This window comes from Larimichthys crocea, chromosome III (genome assembly GCF_000972845.2).
Source record: "Larimichthys crocea isolate SSNF chromosome III, L_crocea_2.0, whole genome shotgun sequence".
NCBI classification, from domain to species: Eukaryota; Metazoa; Chordata; class Actinopteri; family Sciaenidae; genus Larimichthys; species Larimichthys crocea.
Genome location: NC_040013.1, coordinates 8,208,223 through 8,229,629, shown reverse-complemented (window position 1 = coordinate 8,229,629; position 21,407 = coordinate 8,208,223). Strand labels below are relative to the sequence as shown.

The following is a 21,407-nucleotide window of genomic DNA, read 5'->3' as shown; positions in this document are numbered from 1 at the left end:
TGTCCTTATCGCTCATTCTCTAATGGTTCAGCTACAGTAGGTACCCACTGTTATTATGTAACTGGTGGTCACCATGGGAACAAGTGCCCACCAACCCCTCCCAGCCCGAGTGACTATTCAAGACAACACATCATACAAAAAGCTTCATGGGATGGTACGGCAAGCAACAAATGGCCCAGAGCCAATGTATTTCATGCTTGGAATAGAAAGCAAAGAGCACAACCACACAATGCAATTTGAAACAGTGCTATTTGGTTGTATTTATTTTGTAAAATGCTTCATGTGAATCCCTACCTGAATTCATTTGGAACAAAAGGATTACTGTTATTCTACTATGACCATAATAAGTGTCATTTGAATGGAAGCAATACAGTGTAATTATCACAGAGACGCTATAGTATGTCAGGATGCTCAGTGAGTCACTTGAGTCACAATGCAAGTGTGATAAATCTTATTTATGTTTATGAGACTGCTCAGTGAGAATCACATTAGGACATTATGTACACTCTGTGAAAACACCAATGTAGCTTTAGTCTTTGGAGATGATTACAAGTCTTTCGCAAAAATTCCAAACCAAACACAAGCCACAAACCAATTACATACTATAAGCCATTATCCCAGTGCCAGCAAACCCATTATAAACGAAAACATCATCACGTCATAATTAAGAGTTAACATTCCTCAGTCAAACTTTTACTTCCGGCAAAAACTTCAAAGTCCTACATGCTATTTTTTTTTTTCAAATACAATGTGCCGGAATGTGACAATTCATTCCAGATTAACAAAGAAAAATGACCCATTTTCATCTCCCTCTCTCTTCTCCTCTCTCACTGAATAGTTAATGGCCACATGCTAATGCGCTAATTAAAATGCACCTGGTAAATAAGTGAATTAATCTCACTCATTAGAGCTTACATAACAACAAGTCCGCCCACAATATGCTGAGTTATAGCGCTAACCTTTCCCCAAGTTTTAGCCCTCACTTTTAATGCGTCTGTAACTCTTTCACTGACAGTGAAATGATCCTCAAGTTTCATGGATTGAAAATCAAACAAAACCCATCCAGAAAAAAAAACAAAGTGCACAAATCACTGCAAGAAATGGCATGCTAGATACATACATCCACAGCAGAAAATGAAACCAGCATGAACAGCAAATTCATCCACAAGCTTGCAACTTACTATGTCGTGGATAATTGTTTCTTTCTCCCTCTTAACACACTCATATACATCTTTCCCAGATCATAATTACCTATTTTGTATAGGTTTACAGAACACTCAATAGTTCTAGATATATCCAGATATACTATTATTATACAAACACTCAGATCTTTCCACTTATTTTGTACTAACCATGCCCATTCAGACTTATTATCCATTCTAAATAACATACTTATTGTCTCATCTAATGAATTACAGGCCCACTTCAGTGTATTAACCAAGCTAGAAAGTTGTTAAATGCTAATGGAATCATTTTAAAGTCTCCATACAGTGTTAAAGTAATAACCTCCTTTCGTTTTATTATGCCATGCAAATATTTCAAGAAATATATTTTATACGAAAGATTTAAGAATGAAAAGTATAAAGCCTTTAAACAAAAATGAAATAAGCACGTCAACGGAGAACTCCAGCAATTTCTAAATACCCACTTATCATTAGCTTACTCTCCTCACTCACCATATGTTTGTTTAAGTATTAATGAATTAAAAAGGAAAATACTGTGACTGCACGTGAGTGCATTATGGAATCAGTGAGGAGCGGGATTTTATTCATTTAAGGTCACACAGGTTGAGTTGTGCCCTACCGTTTCCAGCTCCAAGTGTTGCTGGTGTACACAGACTTATAAGTTTGTTTTCCCAAGGGCCTCTTATACTCAGAGTAGGACAGTGAGGGCCCCAGATTTTCCTCTGCCGCAGACCTCTGAGGCTGCCATTGTCTGGGCAGAGACCTGTAACCAACATTACTATCTGGGATTGAGACAGTGCTCCTTGTTGGGGACATAAATGATGGCAGCGGAGCTCGGCTACGACTGCGACTTTGGCTCTGGCTCCAAGTGTGGCTGCCTGTTTTTTGCGGGGCTTGGTAAGAGACTCTGGCCTTCCACTCTGCCGGTGGCTCGGGCAGTATTTTGCGCTGGGCTGCCAGACGGATGTTTGAGACAAGGCTTTGCTGGAGGTCCTGGAAAGCAAATGCTTCATCCACCAGGCCCAGGGGATGCCGAGAGGCGGCCTCCCAGGGTGTTAGGGGTTTGTGGCCCTTCTCCAGCCAGGATGTCTGCTTTGCCTGGGGAGTTGCAAAGGCCCGACCCGGAAGCTTGGGGGAAGCAGAGGCCGAAGCTGACTTCTGGCCTGTGAATGGTACTCTGGCTGGTGGAGAAAGGGAGTAGCTCCTGCCAAGTGCCTGCAAAGAAAGATCCAGACATGTTTATTTTAATAAGAGTTCATTTTTGTTTGGATGACTGGCCCTCTGGCCAAACTAAATCAGCTTGTAAAACAATAAAAAAAATAGTATAGCTCTTTGTCAACACATTTCTTTTAAGTGCTCTAATAGTTTAATGTTGCATTGTTAAAAATGGAAAGCATTCTATGTGCACTAATGTTCTTGTATCATTTGTTCAAACAAAGTGAACCGCCTTCTTATTTTTTAGGACAACTGGTTTATAAGAGGCCTCCCAGGATAAGCCACACTCTACTGAATCTGCTTTGCTAGACAGTAACACGCAGCAAAGTATGACAACGAGATGGTGAAACTCCTAAATTCTCACTACTAAAATTTCCATTAGGATGCCTGGACAGCTAACTGTTATATGGGGTGACAAAACACCTCTGTGCCACTCATTGACTCTGACATTACAGTCGATTGGATATGGAAGGCATGCAGAAAAGGTAGTGCTGCCATCATCTGGTGAAAGTTGTGTATGATCAGCAAGACGGCAGGAGGTGGTAAAAATGAAAGAACAGAATAGAAGAGAGTGCAGTCATAAAAAAATGTAGCTGAATAAGTCAAGAGGGAATCAATTCTCTGCTGACTCAGGTATTTGGTAGGCCTAAAGTGCCTGTGGCAGCGTTATCCTGGATTAGGGTAGACACAAGAATGTATGAGTAGATTAGTAGACAATCTAAGGTCATACTTTCATTCTGCTGACAGAGATTGCCTAGATGACTTTACATTTGCCTCGCATTGTTTATGTCTATTATCTATCTGCCATTCTAAGAAATGGGGCCTGAGCAGGTCTAATGAGTTGGTGCTCATGATGGTGTGCATACAGAGGCTTTCAATTTGTGTGACAGCTGCTGAAAATAGTCTACGTAAGTATAAGTGTGTAAGGTTTTTTTCTGGGAGCCCAACTTTATAACAAAGTACATTTGAGAGTAGATACATGAACTCATCTAAGGTCTTAATCTGAACAATATGTCTGCCCTGCCTTATATTGAATAAAACTGTGCAGTATTAGATAACAATGAGTAGATTTTATCCATTAATTAATTACCAGTAAAATCCCTTTTATTGCATTTATAACATGTTGCAATTGATTTATATCTGAATAACAATATAGTTACATGAATTTGCTTATTTGCTTACTTAAGACGCCACTTGATATTTAAACTCACACCTAACAAATAACTGCCCTTTCTGAAAATGCATGACACACCATGGATATACATTTCAGCATGGGCCTACTCTCTTCCACTCCAGAATTATCCAATGAGGTCACCAGTATTTAGTGAACCTAATAATACCTACATAAACGCATCAAGTAGTCATTCTGCAGGAATGTGCTTCTCAAGCATTTATCTCGATAGCTGTAAAAGTAGGTGATTTGGATAATGAGGTGTTTCTACATAATAATATCTTTAAAGTCTTTTTTTTTTATAGTGATTCATTTTGGATCGCTGTTTTTCTAAACAGAAAGTACATGTACATGTCTAATTGTGATGATCTTGCATAGAAACTAAATTCTTGTCTGAGCAAATATGGAATAACTTTATCATCATTCATATTAAAGGTGGAGAAGTGGTGAAATTCAGCAAGATGAAAGAAAAGAGACGAGCACAGAACAGAAGAAACCCAAAAAGCATGCTCAAAGGACAAAAGAAAGGAAAGCCAAATAAGGATAAAAGACATTTTAATGGCACTGCAGTGAATCATACAGATAGTGCACTATGAAGAGAACCACACAAAGGAAAAGGAAAAAAGACAAAAAGAAACATGAAGAACAAAAGCAGCCCTGTACCAAAAATATATTTTTGAACATTATCAGGCTGATTATCCTTTCAATAAATCTTCTTTTGTTAATCATTTATCACCTATTCATATAAAACAAAAGCAAGACAAGATGCATTAAAGAGTGAGAGTAGTAGAGTGGGTATTTCCATATATTGTTTTCTGTTAAAAAAGAAACAGCAATAAAGTAGCTTTCACTGGCTTAAGTTGAAATTTAAGCTTACTATCTCTGGACCTCAGCACTCTCTCCTAAGAGGCTGTTTAAATATAGTACCTAACATGATGCAACAGCTGGTAAAAAGCTTAAAATAAAACTAACCATCTTAAGTCTGCGCTATTGAGAAGACACTGGGGAAAAGCTGCTCAAGAATATTATATACCGATCAAACATTGAAAGTTCAAGTAAGGTGGTATTACTTGACAGGGTTTTGCTGTATTCTCCAACCTTTACTTGAAACTCCACAGACTTGTTACATAATCTCTGCATTTATGACATCACTGACATTGCAAATTTAGCCTTCTGCCTGGTAACATTACACCCCATATACCGCACCCGTTTCCCTCACTGCTTTATTTTTATTTTTATTTTATCTGTTTATTTTATTTCTTTTTTATTTTAATTGTAATTTAGTTGTTTTTATTTTGTTTCTTTGTTTTTTTGTATTTTTTTTTGTTTTGTTTTTTTTGTTTCTTTGTTCAACAAATAACATTAGGCACATTTCTCATTTTCTTCTTTTCAAAAATCAACTTCCTGTTGCACTGTCAGGTACTATTCACTTCTGACTACATTTTTTTTCACTCTGTTCTTCCTGAGTATCATGTTCCCCTACATTCTTACATTGCCACCTTTAGATTCTTTAACTTACAATCACATTAATTTAAAGTGATTTTCTTAAGTATGAATGTGCATAATTCTCTACGATTATGTCAAAATGCATATATACGTCATAACCACGTTTGGTTCAATTGTGTCTGATGAAATATACTTACATCCTGTTATAATTACATTCTTAATCTGTTAGCGATGCCATTGGCATTAGCTCTCTAAAACCATTAAGCTCTGCCCAATGTCAATAACAAGAGTAGGTAGAGATGAAGATAGTCATTACAAAAGCAAGTTCATATGCTCAAAATAGTCCACTTGGTAGTGGTCTCCAAGAACAATTTATTTGACTTAAACAGACACTAAGGGTGTCGTGAATCTGCCAGAATCATTCTTTATCAACTGCTGTAGGCTTCCACACCTGAGCTGAGCTCTTTTTAGCTGTGAATTTAGGTTTGGGAGCAGCTCCAGGGTTACCACCTGATACAGACTCAGGTCTTGCAGCTACAGGAAAACTAGGAACAACATAGGTACTGGGAGGCTGTGACTGGTAATTTACTGAAGGAGCTGCCAGGTAGGGAGGGCTATTGGCTGTTTGGTAAGGAGCCTGTGGTGCCTGTTGGTAAGGAGAGTTTGGAGACTGAGGTGCTTGGGGATGATAAGCAGGTGGAACAGGTTGCTGATACTGTTGGTTGTATGGTTGCTGGTATGGACCGCCCATAGGTTGTTGATAAGGGTTGGGGGGAGGATAAACTGGGTTTTGCTGGTAATGGCCATCAGGCATCACAGGCTGCATGGGCATCCCATAGCCTGGCTGGGCGTATGGGGCATTATATTGTCCAGCTGGCTGGATCGGGGCCATTTGTTCATATCTAATTGGTTGGTTTTCGACTGGATGGTTAGGAGGTGAACAGGCAGGCTTAGGTGAAGGGGGTTTAGCAGCCTCTGCTGCTGGGCCAAAAGTAAAGAGTGAGGAATTAAGCTGGTAGGGTTGATGCTTCATGACATCTACAACATTAAGGGGTTTAGGAGCAGGCTTTTGCTTCTCCTTGTCTTTTTTCTTGGTTTTGGTTGAAGGGCTTGGAGGGGGCTGCTTTGTTGCTGCTGGGGGATAAGAAGGGGACTGAATAGGATTATATGCCCGTGAAGGTGGAGCACGTACATTGGGTGTATATTTCCACTCATTTGGTAACGAAGCAACTGGCGATGTTGACCGGCTTGCCTTGTTTGCTTGCACAGTCTCAGAGTCCACGACAAACTTCTCCATACGAGACTGCCTCTTGGCAAACATATCAGCTCCTTTCCCTTTGACGGCTGGCATCTCAAAAGATGAACCTGGGGATGATGGGTTTAAGACAGTAGCCATTGGATTGATGGGTGATGAAACTTTTTGACCAATAGTAAAAGAGTGCATCCGCTGTGGTGGGGGTGGAGGAGTCCGGTTTTCTGGGGCATTTTGTGGTGGATGCCAAGGTTTTGGAGAAGGACGAGTGTTCACCATTGATGTGGAAAAATTCACAGGTGTTTGCTGTGACTGTGGTGCCCAGACATTCACAGGTGTCTGAGGCTGTGTCTGAGCTGAAGGCCATGTATTCAATGGTGGCTGTGGTTTTGAAGACTGTTGCCAGTTTGGCTGTGGTGTGGGCTGGGGTGGAACTGGTTGAGCCCAAGGTGGTTGATGTTGGGCTTGATTTTGCTCTTGGGACCAAGAACTCATGGGATGCTGACCATGCTCTGGAGGGGACTGAGCCCATGATGGCTGGGAATGAGCCTGGGCAGGCACTGGTGCCCATGGATTCAAACTGGCTTGGGGTGGTCCTGGAGGTTGTGCTTGGGCTGTTTGTAACCAGGGTGCCTGAACTTGGGCTTGAGTCTGTGATGGAGGCCATGCATTAATTGAAGGTTGCTGCTGCTGTTGAGGCTGAGCTGAAACCCAAGATGGTTGAGGCTGAACTGGTGCTTGGGGCTGAGGCCATGGTTGTTGTGGAGCCTGATGCTGTGGCTGCTGCACCCATGGTGGTTGTTGCTGGGATTCTGGTTGAACCTGTTGAACCCAAGGCGGTTGTGTTTGGGATTTCTGCTGGGGTTGTTGTACCCATGGTGGTTGATGCTGAGACTGTGTTTGTGATGGCTGTTCCCATGGGGCTTGAGGTTGCTGCTGCACTTGTTGATCCTGGGGTTGACCCCAAGTTGGTTGCATTTGCTGCAGATTGGGCTGATCATGAGAATGTGTCCAGGGTGGCTGAACTTGTGACTGAGACTGTGTTTGCTCTTGAGGCTGAGCCCAGGGTGGCTGAACATTTGTTTGGGTTTGTGCTTGCTCGTGAGGCTGATTCCAGGATGGCTGGTTTTGAGGGGTCCAAGTATTTGTTGGGGCTTGAGGCTGTGCTTGGGTCTGAGTAGGTTGACGTGTCACCCATGGTGGATGTTGTGGGGACTGACTTGGAGGTGGTTCCTGGGGATGCACTTGAGCTGGATGCCAAGAATTGGTAGATGGCTGCTGTTGTGCTTGTGTGTGTGCTGTAGTCCAGCTAGTCACAGGAGCAGGCTCAGACTGTACGGTTGAATTCAGATGACCATAATCTTCCTGAGCTGTCACTTGTAAAGGCTGTTGTTGAGATTCAGGCTCCTGCTGAGTCCATGTGTGCTGCTCCTCTGTGTGCTGCTCCTCTGTGGTGGTGCTGGCAGGAACCTCCTGGGTGGCAGGCGGGGGAGAGGGTTCAAGGGCAGGTGCAGGGGTTGGCTCGAGTTCTGGAGCAGGGGTAGGCTCTGTGGTGGGGGCTACAGCAGGTGTAGATACACTATTTTCAGCTTGTTGAGGCATGTCCTGATTGGTCATTTCTATCTGTGAGGCCCAAGGAGGAGAGGTGGGGTTAATCACAGGCTTTGGAGCCACTGGCGGAGGAGTTTTGTGTTTAATTGGAGACTGGAGGAAATTACAAGCCTCAGCTCCAAGGCTAAGGTAGTCTTCCTCAGGTCCTGACTCAAAACCTTTCTTGTCACTCCTGTTGAGAAGGTTTAGCAATGCTGGGTTAGGTGTCATTTTTGGTGCTTCCTTAAAAGTGAACATAGGCTTGCCAGTGTTTCTTTTCCTTGCATCCATCAAAAAGCCAGTTTTAATTGCAGGGGTAGAAATGCGCTCATCACGGGAAGCTATCTGCTCTCCTTGGCCCATAGAATCTTGATTGGTCCCACTCATTGCGGGAGAATAAGGGGTAGCCACCATGTTTTCTGCTGAGAAAGGCTTTGCAGAACGATTGCTGAAGGAACTCTGCATTTCACTGGTTTGATGTTGGACTGTGCCATTGATGTTTGTAGAATAGTGCTGCATTTGTTGTTGCTGCTGATATTCTTGCTGCTGCTGATACATTTGCTGTTGTTGATAATGTTGTTGTTCATACTGCTGCTGCTGTTGATACTGTTGTTGGTATTGTTGTTGGTGTTGTTGTTGGTAGTTCTGTTGTTGCTGTTGATAGTTCTGTTGTTGCTCATAGTACTGCTGTTCCTGATATTGTTGGTACTGTTGTTGCTGTTGGTTTTGTTGGTGTATATTTACATCCATGTAAGCATGGCCATCTGTTGTGGACTGCATGTAGGACTGCTCCAGTATCTTCTTTTCAGGCTCTGGTACTCCTTCCACTGGGATCCCATGGCTTCTAAGCTCTTCATGTTCAGCAGAAATCTCATCCATCCTTTGACGTCGTTGGGCAAACATTAGGGCACCCTTTCCTTTGGTTTCAGGCAAACATTCCATCTCTGCTTGGTTGTTCAGGTTCCTTTCAATCTCAAGAAGACCCTTGTCCCAGTTGATAGTTAGCACACCTTTGCTACTATGGGCATTAGTGAGGAAATGCTTGTCTAATTCTGAGCCGTTAGGAGCCACAAGGGTAAATTCAACAGTGTGGGTTTCTTGTTTGTCGTCTTCGCTTTCCTCGTCCTCTTCGTCACTGTACTCTGGTTCGTCTTCTCCTGTGCCGTAGCTCACAAGTGTGTATTTCTTGGCCCTCTGCCGATGTTTCTTGAACATCAACACTCCCTTGTTGTTGGGGTTGGGCGGCGCAGCCGTAAGAAGAAGAGCAATACGTTTACATTTGGACTTGGCCTCCTTTACCTGCTTCTCAGAGAGACTCTCGCTACGCCTGAGCCCTGTAAAGAGAAGGAAAAGAGAAAGTTCAGTGTTTTAAAAAATAAAGGATTCTAGAGAGGGAAATCAAAACCAAATTCTCTTGGATACCCCTGAAATTACAGGTAACAGTGATTTTACTGCACACTGTATCTGCCTTGATCATGTCCAGTAGTTGACTAAATTTATTTAAATTAGTATTGTTTAAAGCTATTTTTATAAAATGCCCATCCTAAATATCAATCAAAAATGAAATTATACTTCATCATATAAACTCATACAAATTATACTTCATCATATAGACTTCATCATAAGTCACTTTGGTTTATCACTCACCTGATAAGTAAAAATAGAGCTTGCAGAAATAACATGGTGACAGATGACAAAATTGAGAAACTAAGTTAAGCAAGGCACAAAGCAATTCATTGCAGCATGTAACATTACACTGATAGCAACCTTTTGCACAAAAATTATTATAATATATAATATAACTATATAATAATACACCCAATGTTCTCAATAAAAGCAGAAGCAGAAATGTCTGACGAATAAGCAATTAAAACTATATGCACTGTTAAACTGATCTGAACACACAACAAATGTCCTGTAAACTAAGGTATGTGATTCCATAACCAGAGAGATATTGCATTCCACACATAATATTTATCCACCTATAGCTATGTATTTTTCACCTCTGTGATTGTATTCCTCCAAATTAGCTCATTCAATTGAAATTGAACATTAACCTATAAAGCAATTATGAAATTCTCTGACCCATGTCTAATATCCCAAGTTGTTCACAGACAGTGAACCACACAGCCCTATAACGTAGCCAGGAATAGGAACTCGGAAAGATTAGAGATAGCCTGCATGCAATAAATCCACCAGAAATAGAGTGTCTTTACCAGTTCTTATCTTTAAGTTCACAAGCTGACCACTTAAAACCTTCTGTTCTTCTTAAATGTATCACACTTACTAACACTTAAGCCAATCTGATAACAGACACCACACACTCTGAAACGATCCAACAATTCAAGGCAGTAATAAAATAATATGCAGGCTTTCTTTTTTATATTACTGTAAGACTAACCTGAAGGTGGAGGAGACAGCGGGAGTGAGCAACAGACTCACTTTTTTAGCTCAGTTAAAGCACCCAGTTTGAAAGGATCAGGTAACGGGCTGGGGGAGCACATGCTGGTGTCTGTCAAAGGGCTACTTCTGCAGGCATCATCAGCGTGCTGGTGTTATATTTATGTCTTCAACACAGCTCGGAGGAACGCCTCAGTCTCCATATTCATCATCAAGCCTCTTCAAATGGATACTTTAAGATGTTTTAAGTGTAGTAGCTTCTCTTACATGATCAATTCAACATCTTTTTAAATCTCCTTTTCATTTGATTTGCTATATTTCTTTTATTTACTGTCACAACCCCAATCACTGATTCTGTTGTTATTCAGGTTAGACCCGGATGTATCTGCTTCCATTCAAAGGAATGAGCACACTGCTCCAACTGCAGTGACAGACTATTTTGAGGAGCACACACACTGGACATCAGGCTTTGGAATGCACACATGTTGTTGGCAAATGTAATTTAGTGTTGACCTATAAGCTTGCAGATTCCTCTTGAATGAACAGATCCACACACAGAAAAAATATGCACACCAGAGCATTATTTCATGGTACAAATAGAATAGGTCCATAGTCCATACTTACTGGCATGTCTTGCCCGATGCTTGTTGGGTTTGTCTTGATCCCCCTCAGAATCAGACTCCTGTCCTTCTGCTGGTGTTGCCTCTTCTGAGGCAATTCCAAATGAGACAGTAAATGACCCAGGAACTCCTTCACGGTGTCCTCCTCCTTCTTCTTCTCCTTCACTTTGGGATCCAACACTTCCACTGACCCTGGTGCCACCCACACTCAAGATGCCCCTCCCTGCTCCTGATGCTGCTGGCTGCTGCAAAATGACCTCCACCTGCCCAAGCATTGAAGGGGAGCTGAGCACAACTCCATGCTGGCCAAGGGGCTCTCTGACGGAACAGGGCACATCGTGTGATGTGGTGATGTTGTGGATCGTCTCAAAGGCCTCTCTGTTTGAGAGTTCTCCCTGGATCCCAAGAGCGCTTCCAAGAGAGGTGCAGCCCACATCATCCAAGGACTGCTTAGACAGGGAGACCTGAAGCTCAACCATGTCACCAGGGGAGAAGCAACGCTGTATCTCTTCATCATTTTCCTTAAAAACAGGTTCCCGGCTTCCCCGTTCACCAGGTGAGGGTACATGTTGCTCGGTGGAAAGCAACTGGGGTCTCCTGGGAAATGTACCGCTATCCAACTCCCCATAGTAGGCCTCATCCTGTGACACAGATGTGTAGAGTTCCCTCGGACTTTGGGACCCGTGCTTTGGTGAGAAGATGTGAAGTGTGGTGCTCTCTAAAACCACACCAGATGAGTCCCTCTGACCACAGTGTGTCTCTTCAGATTCATAGTCTTCTGGGGGGATGGTGCAGTATCTTTCAGAGAATGGAGAAGAGGAATAAGTAAGTGGTGCAAGTTTTTAAGTTCAATAACTGTGATTCATTAATAGTAATAAGACATAATGCCATCTCCTATATTACATGACTTTAAGACTTTAAGACATTAGTTTTAATCATCTAACATTTATTTTTATTTTTACTTCCAAATGAAAGACAGGTGTGATGTTCACACAAATCTTCCTTTGCTCATTAAATTATAACACCATCTGAACGAGCAGTACATCACAACTGAGGAATGGAGTCATTGGATTGTTGGATGTAAAGCTTGTCTCCCATTGCTCAAGTTGTCATAGTAGTCAAGTAGATTTAATCTTCATGCAGCAAGTCTAATGAAAGGGTCAGGTCACCTAAGAAGAAAGTAATCACGCTTCAATATCGCTCTGCCTATTTCCCACTTTCAAGGTCAGCAAGGAATAGACTAGCAGAATGTCATTTTCTCTGATTGCAATTATTGAATTTAATAAGAATTAGATGTCAGTGACTAGTCCTTTTAGAGTGACATATCATAATAAATCTTGATAGTCACAAACTGAGGTCATCTGCTCTCCAATTCTGCATAGGCAAGAGTTTATAGTTTATATCATGCAGTCGCAGAAACAATCTTAATATAAATCTTGTACTGTGCTTACAGCTGTAGCCACAAAGAACAGGGATTTAAATTAGAAAAAAATAAATAGATTCAACCTCTACAGTGTAAATGTGGGCACATTATGGCACATGCAGCAATATTTGCAGACTTGTCACCCTGATAAACACACTAGCAATACCCAATGAGTCATGGCTGAGCAGCTGCATGTCAATCAAGACACACAAATCTGTAACGCACTGGCCAAGCTAGTTGGAAGGTCAGCATGGCTGACACACATTAACTCACTAATACACGCACAGACGTGAATGCATATATATACACAGGCAGACTGTCAGTGGTTCACTGAACTATGCAAAAGGGCACAGGTCATAAAACAACATGCTATCTAAATGCTAATAGAGTGGCGCAATAAGCATTCTGCTCTGCTGTTCTGAACACCAAGTGACCTACACTGCAACATGGCTCACTTGTCATATACAGATATTGTAGAGTTACTGAATGTGCAGATATTTTCAAATGTAATTGTCTGTGTTTTCTGCAATTCACAGATATGCTTTGGGTATCACTTCACTATCATCAATTCAATGTGCGGTTCGTGGCACTACCTTTTGAGAAGCAGCTGCAGACAGTCGATGGATGTGTCAATGATCGCAGAGGCTCGTAAGAGCGTGAGATCAGCACATGGCTCTCCGTTGAGCGCCACCACCTCATCACCTTCTTGCACTCCAGCTAAGAAGGCACGACTACCTTCTTCTACCTGTGGAAGACAAAGGACGAAAAGCAAGAAAAACACATCACACAGGTCAGCATAGGTAAACTCTTCACATGGCATCACCTTTTGGTAATTGTATCCTTAGCTGCCAGTGAAAGTCTGAGAATTGTCTTATAACCTTCACAGAAAGCTCTTCTATGACAATGCTTCTATTTACAGGAACTCAAAATAAACCATCTTTGAGACCTTTAAGTATTTTAGTATATTTTTAGGTTTTAAAAGGACTTAACATAAATTATACATTCTCATGAGAGTAATATGAGAAAGGCCTCCTTCAAAGTGAGGCATAAATACAAGAGCCAGCCTGTAAATAGTAATAATGTAAGCAAAACAGAAAATTAGTGTAAATAAACAGTGGTGTATGTTTAGACTAAGTGTAATGCTGTGGAGCCTCTACAGATAAAACAAGATAGCTAAACGGGTTATTCTCTTCCATGTGTATCCAAGCCAGGCAATAGATGATAATGTGCGTAGGGGCAAATATTCCCTAAGTAAGTGAATCGGATGAAAACATATTTTCAGACTAGATCGTTCATATTTGAGTGATATTAATGAGAATATTCAAGGTGAGGTCGTGGCCTTTCACCAAGGTAATTCAAAACATTTGGAAATTAACTATATGACCAACGAGTACAGCCACGATTTGCATAACACGTTCCAGTGTACAGTCAGTCTGAAAATGTAGGCTACCATGTATTTTAACCATGCAGCTGCATATAATTTCTGTAGGCCAGCTCTGGGCACATCTATTTAAAGGGCACTTCTTTACACAGTTAGACTAATGACTGATGGTTTCGTTCCCTTGTAATTGGTTCTTGAGGCCTATAAAATGGTTCATTAATGAGGTGACTTAATAAGGAGAAATGCCCCATGAATTTTGCACAAAAGGCCACTTGTACAGCTTTGGGGATAAATGATTACTTCAATACCATGCAATTAGAAGACATTCGCATAGGAAACATGTTAAGATATTTTGCAAACACTATAAATAAACAGCTCTGAAAGATGGTTTATTATGTTTACAATATTTGCTTAGTTCTTGAGATTGGTAACCACTTCAAAATGTACCAAAACTAGTCTGTGTTTCTTTTTTTCTTTTCTTCCCTATACTTGACAGTTCGTCTGTCAACTATCAAGTAAGATAAAATAAGATGAAATGCCATAAACATAATCTTAAAATATATGAATGGAACCTAATTCATTCACCATAATGGGGTAATGTGTCTTAATCATTTCCTTGGGTAATTCTCCTAAAGATCTTGTTTATGATACATCAGAGTCAATACAGGTTAACCTTTGATGTCACTGAACATGAGTAAATGGCTATGGTATTCCACCATCGATCATGCTAATGCCCCTTTACTACCGTTGCATCATTCACTTCAAGTTGATTTATTTCATCACATCATCGCTAAACAAAAACAGTCTCCTAGGTTTCTCACATTGGAGTCGCTGTTTCTCAAGAAACCTTGTTGGCAAGCAGCACTCACATAAATCGTGGAAGTGCGAAGAGCTCAGTGTTCAGGTATTTCAAAAGTGTGGGTATCCATGTTTATTTTAATAGCACAACACACAAAAAGTTAGAAACACTGCTGGGTATTAATGGTAATCACAAACAGGTGGTCCTGGTGGTATACATACTATGCTAATTCCATATTGTGAAGGGCTCGTTGCAGGAGTAGAATCAATCAAAATCAATCAAAGAAATAAAATGATGGGGATAACATATCAAACAGTCCTTCTTCACAATCACTGGCACAACGGATGTGTTTGCTCTGTTTTCTAGTTAATTAACGGAAATATATAAAATCTCAAAATTACTGTGATTTTAGAATTTCACAACAGAAAAAAACTTCATGTTAAATCATTTCACCTATCAGCCCTTGCAGCTCCATCTCCATGGATATGCATCAAACTTGAGACACTTGCAGTAGAACAACTTTGTCACTAGATGGCAATGCACACAAATGTATATTTTTACCACTGACTGAAGAGGGGAATCCCTGCATGCAACACCAACATGCACAAAGACTAAATTATTTTGTGCACAAGATGCCGAGGATTTATTTTGTGATTTGTGAAACCAGTTCGACATTAAAACTACTCCTGATTAAACATTCTATATCTGCTTTCTTGGCTTTAAAAAAATGTTTTTTTCCATCCACAGCAAGTGTTCCAATATTTATAGAAACAAGGAGCACTACCATACTTGCTTATTTAGTACATCTTAAACACAAAAGCCATGAGTCGAAGGTCTACTTTGCTATATATACAAAAATGTTTTATGAGTTACTTTATAGAGCTGGTAACTTTCAGATAAAATCCCACTGAGTTTTTAAGAGTTACCAGTGTGCAAACAGACCCTATAAGGAAGCCTGTGTGCCTGTCTATTGGGACTCACTCCTCACTACAGGGAGGATTGTTTGTCTGGAGCGCCACAGCAACCACTCATGCTCCAAAAAAGGAGGGGAAACATTTGTCGTTGTCTCTCGGTGAAACACAAAGATACCTACAGTCTCAGTCCTGTTTGGCATATGCTACTTGGAAAGAGAAACACAGTCTCCCGTAACTGTGCAGGAAAGGATAACAAATAAATGCTACTCTAGGTGTCAGGAGAACATAAGCAGAGTTGGACTTAAAAAAAATAAAATAAAGTGCTTTCCTAAAATACTCATGAGATTTATAACTGGTATCATGTGGGGCCACAATTAGACAACATTACAGTACATTATATGCATGTGCTTTCCAGGGTTTCCCATTTTCAAATTATCTCTGTAATAGGCTTAAACACAACAGAAAATCACAGGAAACACAGGAGTGCATAATGTGTCCACATAGCTCCCAGCGGTTCCTGCCCTTCACAGCTTTAAGTAATTATGTTTTTACATTTGAGGAAAATATTTTCCAGCTGCTTTACAGGTAGCACTCACGCCGTGCGGGAGGCTTGTTGCCTATCTGTTCTGTTACTTAGCTGTTCTTTTTTGTCTTAGAGGAGAGGTGTGGAAACAGTTAGAGGGCTGAGAGACTTTTTAAAGTTTATTACGTTAATTTGCAGAACCATGTAAAGTACATTATTTACACTATTTAGCTACAAGACAATTTCTATCTGCATTCCCTGGGCATACTCCTAATGCAGTTAATACAAGACTTTCATAAATACCAAATCCAATCATTGATCCATACATACATTCCTGCCTGTTGTTATTTTTTAACTTATTGCAAACAATTGCATTGTGTTATGTATGTCTATCGATCTTTTATTTTGTTCTATGTTTTAATTTGAGCTAAACAACTTTGGTTTTTGGTTTTATGAAGTAGATTTATTTCGGAAAGAAGCCTAAGCAGATATGTTACAATATTGCCAATAATATTGTCAAGTTAACTTTGATAAACTCAAATAAATCTAAAGGCACATTTAGTAAATCTTCTAAGTTAAGCTAAACTGAAAGATTATGCATTCCTTTGTGGATGATAAATACATCGTGAAAAAACTTTGGAGGTGGGGAACATAAAATGAAAACAAGGCTTATCAGATGAAAGGTGATGGTTTGGAGATACATGGTTTCCACGGGAAAGTAATATCTATTTATCACATATATTAGGCAATGATGAAAATACTGTATATATAGGTACACAGTGTTAATTTAACCATCACTTCTCTTTAACATAATGAAACGTGTTAGAAGGATACTTCTAAAGATACTTCTACTACTATTTTTACCACTAACACACAACTCTAGTACAATATATTATATATATATTTTTTCATATTCGGGTGAGTCATCTGGGATTCCAACAAAGAGAATTCGCAGCCAGGAACACTGCAACTCACAACGAAGTCATCAAAATACAAAGCCGTTGGAGCATGAATTGTTTAGATGATGGGGAATTAAAAAAAGGGGAAAAAACTACACAGTCATCAATAGTCATCATCTGAGGTCACTGCTTTCTTCCAGGACCAGGATGTAGATGTTTTGCTGTAAAACACAATGCCAAAAAACTCCAGTGATGGAAGGAGCTGTGAAGCACTTTGTTTACTGAATGAATGCAGCAACCGCATTTTGCTGATTGCTTGGCAGCTTAATAAGGTTCCTATGGTGCACTATTACCGAGGCATCTGTGACAAAAGCCCTCTTTGCTCTGTAAAGGTCAAGATAACCCAGGCAAAGAACAGTTTTAATTCAGGCCATGAATACAATGTAATGGAATTTGGGTTAGTTCTTATTAGACTCTGAAAAGTCCTAAAGGTTCACGATTTGTTGTCATTCACTGCTCTATAATTGATCTGATGCATGTTGACATTCCACATATCGAGATGGCATACCTTAGTAATTAGCAAGCCAAAATGTCTCCTGTTCAGGTTGCAGGTTTTTTGAATATCTGTTAAGTATTAGTCCTTTTTGCTAAGACATCCAAAACAACCATTACACTATTACCGTAGATCACATGTAAATGGTTCCATGTTTTTCCAAATGTGACTTGGTGCATTTGTGGGTCCCAACTTGTAAAAATTTTGTATTATGCAGTTTCTGTAGCTTTAAAAATAGAGTGACCTCATCAACTTTGTACTCAGGCCAGGACTCCAAATGAGAAGAAAAATACTGCCCTCCCTTATATGGAAAGAACCTTTTAAGAGTGGATACCCTGTGCCCTTGCACTGTACTGCCTGTCAGTACACTGAACAATCACTTTCTCTCAAGAAACAAAACGCAGTTTCCACGACATTCAACAGAAGCTTTAAAACACAACACGTTTTATCGGACACAGGAGAACCTCTAAATTAGGAATATTTGTCATGATCTTGGTATGTTTCTTTTTACTTTTACCTAACGGACTTGGCTCTCTGTCCTTTCTACAAGAAGACTTTGGAGGGATGTTTAGAGTTATGCCTTCCAGATGAGGTGGACTAAAACCCCCAGATGTCCTAGTTTGGGACACATGCATCATATCTTACTTCACTGTAAAAGGCCAGCACTTTAAATGACATAATCACAAGCATCTTATGTAACACATGAAAACAGTTAGGCTGAAATTGCCTGATATATGGCAGATAAGTTTCAAGAGAAAACTGAATTTAAAATGGCAACAGGCAGTAGAGATAGGGGCAGTCCCCAAGGACAGGGATGTGGACAGTTGTTTTGCTTTCTAAACCTCGTTGTTGCTGCTAATTTCTGGCATGGCATTTTGTTCTGTTGGCTCAGGCTCAACACAGTGTACGTGACTTTGTGGGGATTTTTGTATGAATGTGATTTTGTCTTTATGTTTATTGATATATTTTACACAACTTACAGAAACAGAGATCTACACCGCCTACTTATTCAGTCTCTTATAATCAACTAACCACATGTTCATGAGCCAATCTGAAGTGTCAGCGGATGTGTATCCACTTATTCAATAATAATAGACAACTCCCTGCCATCAAATGTGGAAATACTATCTACATTTATACAGGAATTACAATAAAAGTCACCAGTGAACTTCAGAAGTGTGGCTTCAATTGTTTGAAACCAGTTAAGCGCCTGTCATTAAAATGATCTATTGATACTCTTGAAGCGCTTTCTTCTGGTGGAGCTTTGATGTCACAGGAATGCAGCTCAAGAGAAACATTTACATCTACACTGCATGGAGGACAAGCTGATGAGGGATCTGTGCAGCTTGAGTACTGGTGAACATGCATCGCTATACCATATATAGAGCCTGAGCAGCTTTTCAAACAAAGTAAAGACACCTGGCTCCATCTCTCTCGGTGCACATTTACATCACCGTATTTCTGCATTAATCTGACTTTTAATTTGAGAATTTGACATATTCAAGACCAGATGTACGTCTGCAAAGATGAATTAGACTTGAGTAAGTTCATGAGAACCATTCAGCTATAAAATATCTGAAGGTAACCTAATTCATTTGGAGTATTTAGATATTCATACACTTAAACAAAGGGATGAATTAAGCGTAGCTTCAGTGACATAACCTTTCCAATATCAGCCGATGATATATGGAATGAATGTATTATGTAAAGTGAAAAAACAAATTGGAAGTGAATGGCACCTACTGTTACCTATAAGTCCACCACACTATCAGGCTGAACAAATATTATGTAGTCAAAGTGGTCATAGCATGACCTATAATTTGGCCATCCTCCCTTCTATCATTTATATGAATGTTCTGGTCTTTTGTGTTTGTTTGCATTGGTATTCCTGCATAACGCGCATACCTTTCCATCTCCAGGTCACTTATTCGTCTGAATAATGCTTTGCTTTCTCGCTGAAGTCTTTGAGAGTGATAACAGATCACACAGTCTTCAGCTTCACACTCTCACTTGGCCTTGACCATATAAGGGTCCCGAGGAATCTCTCACCAAAACACGGCCAACTCACACAAAAATGCAGCGACACGCACTGCTGCCAATAAATTCTCTCCCACCAGTTTGTTCAAACTTTTTAAGCATTTTTCCCCCCACTGATTACTCAACAGAACTGAAACCATAGATATGAAACTTCTAAACCAAACTGAAGAATTTATAAGATCTTCATAATAAGATTAATTAAACATACATAAGACTGTCTAACAACAATCTGGTAAACTGCGACTCTATTTTATCTCAAATTAACACTTTACAATTAGAAAGCAGACAGATAGACAGACAGACAGGTACCTGGGAGACAAAAAAAGGTTTGTAGGTGTCCCCCTCTCCTTCTCGCAGGGTGAACCCCCAGGGCGCATTACCGCGCAGCGTCAAGCAGATATAATCCCCGGTGCCCATGCTGCGCACAGCTCCTCAGCCAAACCTCCACAGCGCGATCATCGAGCTGTCAGCCGGACCAGCAGCACTTTGCATAAAAACCACCTCCACCAGACAGCTGTATAATCCCCATCATCTGAGTTCTGCCCGAGTCCAGCCCGCTCAGGGAAACGTCACAGCGCACGGACCCGCCTGCAGGAGCTGCATGCAACTGGTGGTTTGTCATGTTGAGCACTTGGACTATTTCACGCTCTGTCTGACAATCCCCGAGCTGCAGCATCCTATAAACTTTATGATACTACATCATACATTGCAAATTAGACTACCCAACTTCTGCAGAAAGGAGTCATAGAATCTTTAAAAGCCTAAAAAAAATACTCTAAAGGACAAATTACAAACCTTGATAGCTGAAGTCTACCTCAGCAACAGGCCATGATGTAATTGTGTATTAACCCCATCTTATTTTTTGAATATTCCATCTGAAATACTGAAATACAGCCACAGTTTTGTTTGTTTGTTTGTTTGTTTATCCCCCATCCTTCTTTGTTATGTGGTTTATGGGGTCTAAATACAACAGTGCAACAAGAAACCACCATAAGAAATGAAGAAAGAATGAACTTGTGCACCATATATATACACACACACACACACACACACATACATACATACATACATACATACATACATACATACATATAAATATATATATATATATAATATATATATATATATTATATATATATATATATATATATAGATAATACACATACACACACACACACACAACACACACACACACACACATACAACAATACATACATACATACATACATACACAACATACACACACAACACACAACACACACACACCACACACACACATATAGGAGATATATATATATATACATATGTGTGTGTGTGTGTGTGTGTGTGTATATATATATATGTTCAAGTGTTCAATATATACCTTTTAGCCTACATTTCCTCTCACTACAGAAGGATCTAAAGCAGACTTAAAGATACTGAGTGTAGCCTATTATTGATTTAAACATACATATGATTTGTCTGAATGTAATTACTCCACAGCTTATGTCATACGTCCAAAGTATGTACACCTCAATGATATCTACATCCATGTTCGCCATAGGGTTGTAGAACTTGTGGCCATATAACTTCACTTAACAGTTGCCTGAATGTATAAGTTTCCATATTCCACCTGATGTGGTTTCATCATGACAGAGTGAAAGCTGCTCTGCTCAGTATCAGTGATGAAACGCACAGGTCCGCATCCCCTGTGCTGACGTGTATGGGTTCCCTCTTTTTCACGCATGCGCACAGGGCCTCACAGGACTCGGCAAGGCAGCTAAAAACACCACGACCAAAACCAGAAGTTCAGCTGTTTACCTTTTAGAATAAAAGCATACTATAACGTTTTGAAACAAACACACGCGTGTGCAGCACGTCGGGATCATTTTGGTAAGCTGTGGGAAGATAATTGTTGTAAAATTAAAAAAAAAGCGCGATACATATGGCGTAAGGACGTTTATTCGCCATTAGAGGTTTTATTTTGAAACGCATAACCGGAAACTGCCTCCTTTGCTCCG

At 40.3% G+C, this 21,407-nt stretch overlaps 1 protein-coding gene across 2 annotated transcripts; it reads right to left on the bottom strand.

The window, feature by feature from the left end:
* Positions 1 to 243: 243 nt before the first annotated feature.
* synpo2a (synaptopodin 2a) lies at positions 244 to 19,906 on the bottom strand. Of its 2 annotated transcripts, XM_027277637.1 has the most exons (5): positions 19,717 to 19,906; positions 12,895 to 13,046; positions 10,883 to 11,676; positions 6,209 to 9,192; positions 244 to 2,399 (listed from the first exon to the last, which is right to left on the bottom strand). In XM_027277637.1, exons 1-5 carry the CDS (start codon positions 19,822 to 19,824, stop codon positions 1,800 to 1,802), a joined length of 4,638 nt encoding a protein of 1,545 aa, XP_027133438.1. In that variant the 5' UTR covers positions 19,825 to 19,906; the 3' UTR covers positions 244 to 1,799. The 2 variants fall into 2 exon arrangements, with proteins under 2 accessions (XP_027133438.1, XP_027133437.1); XM_027277636.1 differs by lacking the exon at positions 244 to 2,399 and having other exon boundaries at positions 4,902 to 9,192; positions 19,717 to 19,902.
* Positions 19,907 to 21,407: the final 1,501 nt, after the last annotated feature.

Excerpts from the sequence above, each read along its gene's own strand:
- synpo2a (XM_027277636.1), bottom strand. The coding sequence starts at position 19,824 with ATGGGCACCGGGGATTATATCTGCTTGACGCTGCGCGGTAATGCGCCC. Across the intron at positions 11,677-12,894 it reads CTGCAGCTGCTTCTCAAAAG|ATACTGCACCATCCCCCCAG; the intron begins GTAGTGCCACGA and ends ATTCTCTGAAAG. Across the intron at positions 9,193-10,882 it reads GCATCGGGCAAGACATGCCA|GGCTCAGGCGTAGCGAGAGT; the intron begins GTAAGTATGGAC and ends TTCTCTTTACAG.